At 40.9% G+C, this 11,413-nt stretch overlaps 1 protein-coding gene and 2 non-coding genes across 9 annotated transcripts; all 3 read right to left on the bottom strand.

Moving 5' to 3' along the window:
- Window positions 1-222: 222 nt before the first annotated feature.
- On the bottom strand, window positions 223-11,383 carry LOC117967862 (uncharacterized). 7 transcript variants are annotated; one of them, XM_059012026.1, is made up of 10 exons: window positions 11,271-11,383; window positions 10,891-10,961; window positions 6,728-7,605; window positions 6,299-6,348; window positions 5,623-5,953; window positions 4,879-5,157; window positions 4,644-4,748; window positions 3,924-4,263; window positions 3,519-3,592; window positions 223-3,289 (listed from the first exon to the last, which is right to left on the bottom strand). In XM_059012026.1, exons 5-10 carry the CDS (start codon window positions 5,702-5,704, stop codon window positions 3,057-3,059), a joined length of 1,113 nt encoding a protein of 370 aa, XP_058868009.1. In that variant the 5' UTR covers window positions 5,705-5,953; window positions 6,299-6,348; window positions 6,728-7,605; window positions 10,891-10,961; window positions 11,271-11,383; the 3' UTR covers window positions 223-3,056. The 7 variants fall into 7 exon arrangements, with proteins under 7 accessions (XP_058868009.1, XP_058868012.1, XP_058868011.1 ...); XM_059012029.1 differs by having other exon boundaries at window positions 10,879-10,961; XM_059012028.1 differs by lacking the exon at window positions 11,271-11,383 and having other exon boundaries at window positions 7,579-7,605; window positions 10,891-11,193.
- Window positions 8,308-8,382, bottom strand: LOC117398734 (small nucleolar RNA SNORD30). Its single transcript, XR_004543968.3, has one exon. It is a non-coding gene; the product is annotated as a small nucleolar RNA SNORD30 (small nucleolar RNA).
- LOC117967885 (U2 spliceosomal RNA) lies at window positions 9,466-9,654 on the bottom strand. Its single transcript, XR_004662150.2, has one exon. It is a non-coding gene; the product is annotated as a U2 spliceosomal RNA (small nuclear RNA).
- Window positions 11,384-11,413: the final 30 nt, after the last annotated feature.

Raw genomic sequence — 11,413 nt, forward strand, 5'->3', positions numbered from 1 at the left:
AAAGAAACCGGATCAGTCCCCAAAACACACACACATTTAAAACACTTTATTTTTATTGAAGCATAAGATTATTATACAGGCTATTTTAGAACATGGAATCGGAATATACAAATGCTGAAATGTAAAAGGACAAAAGATATAATACAGACTGAAAAAAAAAAGTCAGAGTGCAAGCCATTCATCTCTTAAAACAAAAAAAACAAAACGTTATTCCTCAATAAAAACTTTCATTCAAATTGTAATATTTAGTACCACTAACAGTCCATTTCCTGATCTTGAATTTTCTAAGGAAACGTACAACAGATGAAATTAATAATAATATTTATTTCTTAGCAGATGCCCTTGTCCAGGGCGACTTACAGTCGTAAACAAATATAAAAAATACCATTGACGACCATGACATTTAATCAACAGTATGTACAGGACAGTATAGAATAAGAAATGGCAATGACATGTTTATTAACAATTGGAGAAGCTGTTCTGCAGATTCATTAACAAATGCAAGTGTGACATACACATGAAGGGGTGTACGGACAGACGGACACCCCCTATATTCCAAGCATTGGATATTCTCAATAATGTATGGTAAATAATGTTAAAAACCACGTTCCATGGCAGTTGAATGATTCGCCATATACTGGAAACGGGGAAAAAAAACCAAAAAGTCTCCAACTTCTCTGCGGGAGACTTCATTCCCAGCTTGGGAAAAGAACACATTCGATAAAACTTTTTTTTCTATAATTTAATAATTTTACCCAATTTCTCCCAATTTGAAATGGCCAATTGTATTTTTAGGCTCAGCTCACCGCTACTACCCCTGCGCTGACTCGGGAGCCGAGAAGACAAACACACGCTGTCCTCCGAAGCGTGTGCCGTCAGCCGACCGCTTCTTTTCACTCTGCAGGCCCGCCATACAGCCGACCTTGAGCTACAGCGTCGGAGGACAACACAGCTCTGGGCAGCTTACAGGCAAGCCCGCAGGTGCCGGTCAGACCATAGGGGTCGCTGGTGCGCGGTGAGCCGAGGACACCCTCGGGTTCTTGGGTGATCGTGTTCACAAAAACAAGTACATTAAACCTTAGTTTGTATTACTCACCTTGTAACAAACTTACCCAGTGTAAAGCAACTAAACACCTAGGTAATAGCTGTATACTGACACCGAGCATAAATCAAATACTACGCTCCCAGCAACTAAATCAGTACAGCATAAAACAAGGATTTCACAGGAACCAAGAGAGTAAACTTTAACAGCATCGGTTTATTATATACTACTATTGGCAAATATAGCAGTAATGAAACGTGTGTACATGGAGAACTCAGTGTAGTAGGACTTAAACATTATCAGAAAACTTTCAAAGTACAAACCACCCTTTCAATGTTAAACAAAACCATTGCAGCTGGTAGAAGAGAGAAATATCACGTGTCTGAGTAGCTACAAACATAATACCGGTTAGAAAGACAAGCCTTTTCTACCGAACATTGCTGAATAGATTTAAGAGGAAAGGAAACAGAAACAAAACAAAGATCTGCCTCTAAATAATTAGACTGCTTATTCAGAAAATCTGTGCGGCTGCACATTACATCTGTACAGCAATATTTGCACGTCAGTGTTTCAGTCTTGGTCTTACAGCAAACATAAGTTAAAAAAATAAATAAAAGTTCAATACAGTTCCCCAAAAATAAGAGATCCTGTGACAGGGTGGCTGGGTGGACAAAGAGTCTGTGACAGCAAAACTGCAGTTTAAGCACTACTGTGCAGGTTTCTTAAACAAAAATAAGAAAGCAAAACCCAGCTCAGAGCAAAATAAAGGTTGTAACAAAAACAATCGCGTACCACAAAAATGAACAAACAAACCGTCACCCAAGCAGTGCTATCACAGTGAAGTTTTTTAAACAGTTCAGGAGCATGTGTCTCTCTTAGGCTCTCTGCCTAAATGGAGTTCTTTAGCTCCCTTAAATACCATGTGGCCAGGGTTGATTGAGAACGAATAATGCAATCAACACCTGGCTACACTCTGCACATGTATTTGGCAGGGATAGGAATTAACCCTATCCCTGCCAACCACCACCACCAAAAACACACCCAAGACAACCAGGGCTGGAAGCCCTGCCATATCTAACACACACTTTCATATTTACACATTCAGGGCTTCTGCCCTGCCACAGATTCAATAAAGGAAAAAAATGCTCTTAAACAAAAACTTAATGGCCATTTTTGTAATCCACAACCTAGCAGAAATAAAAAAAAGGTTTGATCTCACCCGGTCATAGTGAATCAGCTGTGTAGCTCCTACAGTTCATATCCCGCTGGGAATCTCATATGGTTGAAATGTATTCTTGGTTCGTAGCAATTTAACAGTGATTCAAAGTAGCAAAATTAATAAATCAAACCGAGGGGTTGTTAGAGAAAACGGCACGTGAAACTTTTCAAAAACGAAAGACGTGCATGTTAGTATAACGGTATGTCTGTTGCGCTATTAGTCCAAACACATATTGAAACCGTTAGGATAAATACGCTGACCAACAAAAAAACAGCTGCATGCAACACACAGACTAACACTTTTAAAAGCTTTTAGAAAAAAAAAACTACGTTCTCTTTCTTCAACCATAGCAGGAACAGCAAGTCACCCCAATAACTGGCTTTTTTGTGCTTTTATACCTTACCACTAACAGGCTCCAAAAACAAAGGAAGCTCCGCCCCCAACTACGGATAGCAGAAGGGGCCAAATACAACCGTGCATAGCCAGAAAAATGCTGTTTTAACCCTAATATAAAAGGGTACCAAGACATGAGTTATACTAGATGCCAAAGGAGTTTTAAAAAACTAGGCAACAAAAAGAATATATGGAGATAAACAAGATGCATTGAACGTGAACTAGGATTACTGGCATTCATTTAAGAATGAGCAGGTCCTGCGCTTCTTGCAGCACATTGTGTGGCGGTTGCCACGTAGTAATGCCATTGTGTGTCGACAGAAAACCCTCCCAGACTATTTTTAAATGGAATGACTTATACTGTACTGTTTTCCAGGATACAGTGTGTGTGTGAAGGATACATCAATTATCCTCTATTAAGGGCACCGTCTCAGATTTTGTGTCAACAGCCTCATCAATACAGGCATTCATGAAATCCAAAAACTCCTCATCCCTCTGTGCATTTCTCTTGGGGTCGTGTATCGTGTAGTTGTGAAATGAAAACACCCGTTTACTCCCCAGATCCTTGAAGAAAGGTTCCAGATCATCTGCATTTTCAAAGTTCTTCATGGTCAGCGCAGTGAAAGGGTATGAGCCTAGGAACAAAAAATAAAATGCAAATAATTTGATCACTTTGCTGTTCCTTCCTCTGGCGAAGTCCATTGAAACTACTTGTGCAACAGGTATTACGATCCCACCTGAAACCCTTTTTGCTGCTCTTTTCTTTAAGTAGTGTCAAGTGGGATCCTAATACCTGCTGCACAGCGTGTGGTGTTAGGATAAATAATGTTTAAGGAATTTGTTCCAAACTAAAAAAGAATGTACCTGTAACACTTTTAACGTCTTCAAACAGTTTTTGAATTTCATCTTTGGTTGTTGCTGTCAGCTTGTTGATGCAACTGAAAGACATTAATATGATCTGTGTCACATGGCAGGATCTTCATTAGGAAACAGCACAGGCACATTGTGAGATGCAGGACAGTGCAGTTCAGTGCATGGGCAGGCTTTTTGATTAATTACAATTCAGTAAGTGCTCTAATAGATATGTACAGCAGTCCACGCGTTTTGCAACACTTCCCAAGAGAACTTTGAATCAGTCGTACATAAAGCCCATCAGAATACCAAACCAACAGCCGTTACCCTGCTAAGAAGAAGTGTACCTTTTCCAAGACTGTGTCGAGAAAGCCGTCTACTTTATGGTGATTTAAATACAATTATTATTATTTTTACCTGTGCACAAACACAAAAGGGTGTCTGTGACTCTGGGCTTCCTTTCTCCACTTGTCCAGGTAGGCCTCCCTTTCGTCCGTCCAGAACCGGTCCTCCTTTTCCAGCAGTGCTCTGGTGAAGGTGATGTGCTCTGTCAGGGGCACCTCCTCAGGCTGGGCATAATAAGGGGGTTCCTTGTCAGCACCAGCCAAGTTTTTAAAGGGTTCTTCAGCCTTGTAGGCAAACACACAGGAGTTGATGACCGATGGCACCGCATGGTGTGGTCTCCCAATCAGAACAATGACCGTGTGGTTTGAGCAACTAAAAATCCTCTTCCGCATTCTGGCTCGATTCTGTTGTCCTGAGAAACAAAAACAAATGGATATGAATATGGATATAGATAGGGTCATTTAGTTTGAAATATTCTAGTCAAAGGTAATTCATGAAACAGTGTCCCGTTTGAAGATTTTATTGAAAAATGTCTTCCAATGCAGCGTGCAGAGAAATGCAACAATTGAGTTTAAAAACTAAACTTTAAAAAGCAACACTCTTTTCTGGTTTACAACATTAAGAGTGTGGCAAGAGTGCAGTACAGAATTCATTTCATTACAGGTCCATTCAACATTAATGTAGTAAAATTCAATTTAAAAATGGGCCATCAGTACCCTTTTCCTTTAAGGGTGTGCACACAAGCACATGCAGATCACTAACTGCAAGAGGGATAGAGAAGTAGAACAGCACCTTTGAGATACCGGTATATCATGAACCCAACAAAAGCCAGGATGAAAAGGGCAACAGGAATTAGGGTTGATGTCATTGTAATGTGCTGATCATCGGTCTCTTGTCCTGCAGAAAAACAGTAAAACATATTCCATGAACTCTTTCAACACTGCAGAGCTGTCCGGCTCATTTGAAAACAAGTTTTTCACACAGTATGCATGCAATACTCCCTGCTGCAGGTGAATAACACATTTACCTGGAGTGACTCGCATGCAGTTGGTTTTGTGTTCTTGGAGAGGCTGGTTCCACACTGTACAGCAGACTGTTTCCTCTTCAGTAAAACTCCTTGTTAATTTACTCACAACATCATACAGCCCCTCTGGATTCAGTGTGTGCTGCGTGACGGAATCCGGAGTGTAATTCATCCCACTGCCACCAGTCCAGGTCACCAGCGCAGGAGGGAAACCATTTCTAGAAGAGCAGGTGAAGGAGCGAGTGTCCAGGGCTTCTGTCAACTGAGGGGGTTCATAAGAAGCTGCAAAGAGAGAGACGCTGCTTAGGCAACAATAGCAAGTGCAGTGGATGGACAAGAAGAGGGAGCACCATTTCTCTTAGGGGGTGAGGGAGGGGGCAGTTCAGTCTCCATGCCTCAAACAAGCCCTAGACTGCAGGGAACACCCTTTCTCTTCAGGTGTGAGGGTGGGAACTATGCAGAGAGAACAAAGTTAAAGATACATACCTAGAACAGTTAAAACAGAGATTTTACTGTAAAGACCGCCTGTCAATATGACATCACATTCATACTCGGAGTTTAACAGTTATTTTAATATTTAAACAGTTTAAGTTTGGTTTGCCATGAATTTAAATGTATTTCTCCGTACATTGACGGTGGAAAACATCTTGTATAAATACAAATTATTTATTTATTTATTTATTTTTTAAAACAGTGTAGGGTGTGAGGGTGCGGACTATACAGAGAGCACAAGTTAGAAATACATACCTAGAACAGTTAAAACAGAGATTTTAGTGTCAGGACGTTCTCTCAATACGACAGTACATTTATAAAGCCCCTCATCAGACATCTGCACGTTCTCAATGAAAAGAGAGGCATTTCCCTCTCTCAATTTATCCGGGTAAACCCGCCCCGTCCTGGAGGCTGCCCTGTCCTGCAGCTGATCCACGCCACCAATGAAGTGTTGGATCTTTGTGCAGTCTGAATTCTCACAGCGGTGCCACCATACAGTCTTGGCTCATCCTGGCAGCGTCAAACATGCATTCGATCCAGACGTCACTGCCGCGGACCCCTGTGACTTTTTTCACAAGACTCCCGCCTGAAAGAGTATGGATGGGAAAACAAGTTTTCAGTCAATGGTAGGAACAGTTTGAACAGTTGTTTGGTATTAGCGGTTTTAAATTCAGTCTGCACAGAGCAGGTCAGGCATTTCTTATCTTTCACCGGAGATGCAACAGGTGCATAAACACGCCCACGGAGAACCCGTTTCATTGGTAAACAGCGCCACTCCTCATAACCACCGAGCGGTGGAGCTGTTTAGCAACGAAACAAATACACAATACTCGTGACCGAGATAAACACGGACATTGTTTTAAATATATTTGTATTTATGATTTCTCTATACAATTATACATACACGTGTTAATAAAAGCAAACAACTTACCGGTACGTTTAACAACCAATAAGATCAGCCCAACGACGAAAAGTTTCATTCTAAAGAGAAATAAAGATTGCAGACCTGTTTAACACATGAAGATGAGAATAAGGCACTTTAAATATATTTGAACATGTATTTGTTACAGGCACAGCCTACAGGATAGATGTTTGCAAATGTCCGGGTGTAGCAAAGCAGCATTTTAGTATTTTTTCACGGATATAAAACAATCAATCGCTGTTTATTAATAATATGTTTAATTGGACATGATAGTTTAGCAGTTGAGCTCATTCGTAACTGCAGTGTTCCTGTTTGTTATGCAATGTTACGATTCCAAACAGAATACTGCTTTCTACCTGCACAGAACCTCGACGCGGCTCGGGGGTTCCGGCAAGCTCAAGTTCTGTTGTATTCGTTAACAAACAGAAAGAAACTTACCTGCAGGAAAAGGTTTTTTTTTGTCCACTGACCAAAAACAATATTCTTGTTAACTATGAATATATGTCCAGCAGCCTAGTTCCAAACAGAATAATCTTGTGTTCAGCCCGCAGTGTAAGAGCTTCTTTAGAGCTTGTGACAAAGTTAACTCACTTTTTCCCCCTTAACGTTTAATGGCTGCTGTTGTAATTTATAGTCAATCGGATGTTTGATGCCAGTAGACAGCAGAAGTCTCTCAGCTCTACAGCTGCAACATTAAGTAGTTTGCATTAATGCATCCATTATATTTATTCTGCATTGTATGCCCTAGAAGTTCCGGTGTCTAAAATACTTCCATTTGTAAATAGAAGTTCGAGAGTCCCAAACAGATGTATCCTGCCCTTCTACTTGTTTTCTATCAGCTGCTGCAGTTTCGGTTTTACTTTTGTTTTCTTTTGATGTTTAAATGGCTGCTGAATTATAACCAATCGCGTGTTTGATACCAACACGCAGGGACGGTCGTCAAGGAAACTAATAAAAATCCAAAACACTTTAAAATTGAACTGGAAAATAGGTGGTCAGTTATATGTTTTAAATAGTAAATGCTATTTTGTAATTTAGAGTTTTTTTGGTTTTTTTCTTTAAATAGTTGACACCTTCAACTATATAAATCACATTGCTAGCATCACATAGCCTACGAATGCCTGCTTGTGCCACTCTAAAAACTCCAAATTGGGAGAAAATAAAATAAATTGGAGATTACTAAATTAAAAAAATACTAAATTAAAAAAATACTAAATTAAAAAAAAGGACACAAAGTAGAAGCATCCACTGTCCTGAAACTACAACGCCCAGGATCCTCTTCTGTTCACCTGGGCAGCCATGTCCTCCAGTGGAACCTTGTGTAAAAGAAAAGTGATGACATCAGAATAGAACACAGCCAGGAGATTCTAGAACTGCTGGGAGGAGGAGCCCATCAGTAATGATTAAATCAAACTGGGGCGGTAATTAACCTCTTCACATTCACATTACAATAATGAACTCTTGAAACACTTTGGCAAAACACTGCAAGTCTAATTAAGAATGAGAAGATGGTCTGTAAACTCTGAGGTAGAAGCCGCCCTGCCAATGGGGGTGCAACGATACTCTGATGTCACGATCTGTATGGAGATATACGATGGTCCTGATAGGCTACTTGCAAGATTAATAATAAGCTCATTTCATGGACTATTGTTCAGGAGTGTGTGCATTTCTATTGAAACTGTAGAACCACACTGAAGAACCACTTGGTCTGATGCAAGGAGCTGTGCTTCTTATCTGATCACGATACAGCCCCTTCGTACAATGCAGAGCACAAAGAAAGCATCAAGACTCAACAGTTAATGACAGCCCTGCCAGCCAGCCAACACTGTGATAATTCATATTCTAGATAGAACCACGGTACAATCCTAAAGAAGTAAAGTGTATGCAAATATTATAAATATGGCCTGCAGAAAACTAAAAGTGCAAGAACAAAAGTGCTGACCTTTTATTTACAATGAGCCTACAGATCCCCCACCCCCCAGGATAAGGTTTTATAAACCTGTACCTGTGTGATCCTGCAGCTTCAGGTATTCCGATCTCTCAACAGGAATAATTCAGCCGAACGAGAGTCCATACGAAAAATCACCACGAGTGCACGGTGGTGCCAGCCCCCTCTAGTGGCAGCTGCCGGACCTGCATCTGAAGCCATTTGGAATGGGGTATGCAGTCACGTTCATTAAAGTGGTAAATAAATTAAAGGCATCTCTACCAAACACTCTTCACTGCTTTGTAAAAGTGTGTAGACCCGAGCAGTATTAAGAGTAGATAGATACACTGCATTCTTAGTGCGTAGTTTACTGAGTATTGAAATGGTTAAGTCTAAAAATGTACTTGCTGATGGGGAACATTGAGTCGCTTCAACTTAATAGCATTGCTTTAAATACTCTTAAAGTGCAGTGAGATACTCTGCATTCTTAGTGCTGCTCAGGTCTACACCTTTACACAGCAGTGAATAGTGTTAGGTAGAGATGCATTTAATTTACCACTTTAATGAACGTGACTGCTTATCCGATTCCAGCTGCCACCAGAGGGCGCCGGCACCACTGTGAATAGAGCTGTGCAGGCTCAGTTACTGCCACCAGAGGGCGCCGGCACCACTGTGAATAGAGCTGTGCAGGCTCAGTTACTGCCACCAGAGGGCGCCGGCACCACTGTGAATAGAGCTGTGCAGGCTCAGTTACTGCCACCAGAGGGCGCCGGCACCACTGTGAATAGAGCTGTGCAGGCTCAGTTACTGCCACCAGAGGGCGCCGGCACCACTGTGAATAGAGCTGTGCAGGCTCAGTTACTGCCACCAGAGGGCGCCGGCACCACTGTGAATAGGGCGGTGCAGGCTCAGTTACTGCCACCAGAGGGCGCCGGCACCACTGTGAATAGGGCGGTGCAGGCTCAGTTACTGCCACCAGAGGGCGCCGGAAAGTCTGGTTCGGAGCGTATAACGTTTTGTCCTATTCAATAATTAAACATATTTTACTTGCACAAAAATGTATTTGGTTTTATTTCGGTATTTCTTTAAATCGTTTTAAATGGACCCTTTGACTGTACCACAGTTAGTCGCCGTTTCTATACGCGTGTAAAAACATTAAGATCTTACTATTAACGTATTGTCAACTTTGACAACGTGTTTTACATTATGAATCAAATCTATTTTTCACCAGTTTAGTTTCCCCCCGGGAGGGGAGTGCACCGTTCCTGGAGGTACTGCAATACCAGGTCGATGCGTGGAGTGGACGGAGCAAGCACCTCTTCCATCTCCGTTCCAAAAATCAATTTAATATATGGTCCCCAGATAGGGGACGTATCAGATATTAAACTGATAAGAACAGATACTACACTTGATCTTAGCCAAAAGGCCGAGAAGCGATGCCGTTTCGCTCTCGAGGCGAGAGCCGCACCTCCGCCGAGATATTTCCCCGTCACGGTGACCTCACACTATCCCCTCCACAGCTGCATTTTAACACAAACATCGACACATACTAACAAATCACATTCCTGACGGTTGATACAAACTAGACGTGTTACATTGTTTAGCTGTATAGATGTTATTTAGCAACCCCCAGCATTCCGTGCGCTCTGTATATTTGAATAACCACGCCCATTACAATGACGCACACCGGATTTCGGTTGCTAAGCAATTTCTCTCCGAGCGAAAGTTGAAAACAGATGGGTTAGCAAAAATGGCAGTATTATAATATTATGGGTGAGGTAGTATCACAAAAATAGAAAGTTAGTCGATGAATGGCAGAATGTGGAATAGGGGAAAAAAGGGCGTAAATTATGTAAATCAAAGTCAGGTTTGCAGGAAGGATGGTATGGAGGAATAGACAGGAGGAAGTGAACCTAATAAGGCTGTTTACAGGACAGTCAGTTTTAAATGGACATTTCTATAGAATGGGAGCGCATGAGAAGGGGTTATGTATGAGATGTGGGGCAATGGAAACTGGAACACCTGAAATGCTAGATAGAGGGAAGCGAGATCAGAGGTAGGGATAGAGTTGAGGGCTTGGGATATTCACAATATTTTTTTTAGGGACGGCATAGGGGTGGTAATAGAATAGATATGGGTATGGTCAGGTATATAGGGAAATACATTAGGAAAACAGGGAGATTCAACCAGTTTAAATCCAGTAATCAAAGTGATGGGCTCACAACTATAATCAAAACAAACAGTAGGTGGCGACAAAACGCTTCGGCTGACGCTTGGTGGCCATTAACCAAAAAAAAGATGAAAAAAACGCTATAGATAAACTGGGATAAACAAACACCACGCAGTATGAATAAAAAGTTAATTTAGACTAGTTTAGTGTCAACTTGAAACAAATTTAACGGTCTTTACTCACAGCAAATATAGTTTAATTAGAAACCGTCTACCTTATTTGTTAAATGGCGTATTGCAACTAGTTAACTTAATTTTTAAAACGTTGTGTATGGATGTAATGGGAATGCTATATTCACTTACCGACGGACCGGGACACACGTCTACAAATGCAGTCTAGGTGTAGCCGTACGCGGTTCACAATATTTTAGCCAACTACAACAGAAAAGCCACACATTGCATGAAAAAACAAAACAAAACCAAAAATACATACATATACACAGACCTTTCTTCGGTGAAACGGGTCACAAACACATTCGGTATTCTTCATAGACGCGGAATTCAGCCGGTGAAAGTCTGTCATTTTGGTTAAACAGAAAAACAGTAACGAAACTTTTAAAATAATATAAACAAATAAACTAAATACAATTTAAATCGCTGCATCCTGCTCCCACACTGTTCGACCAAAACACAACACGCCATCACGGGTGTGTTTTATAGTGATAACTGGCCAATTAAATGAATATTATTATGAGCTAATTAGGAGTAACATTTTTTTTTCAGATGCACTTAAATAAAAAAACAATTAAAAATCAGAAATAAAATAAACAATCTGATGGATTATTTGTTTAATTATTCATTGTATATTCTGTTTAACTTCCCTACATTTCAGACACTGCAAACAAACCGGAGCGTAAACAAAGAGACGCTGTCCTGGTGTGCGCGGAGTAGGAGGATTAAACTATAATACGCTGTAGCCAAGTCCTTTACAGTTGTAATATACTTTAGACGTAATCGTCAGAAACAGC

The sequence above is a fragment of the Acipenser ruthenus genome, chromosome 43 (assembly GCF_902713425.1).
Source record: "Acipenser ruthenus chromosome 43, fAciRut3.2 maternal haplotype, whole genome shotgun sequence".
NCBI lineage: Eukaryota > Metazoa > Chordata > Actinopteri > Acipenseriformes > Acipenseridae > Acipenser > Acipenser ruthenus.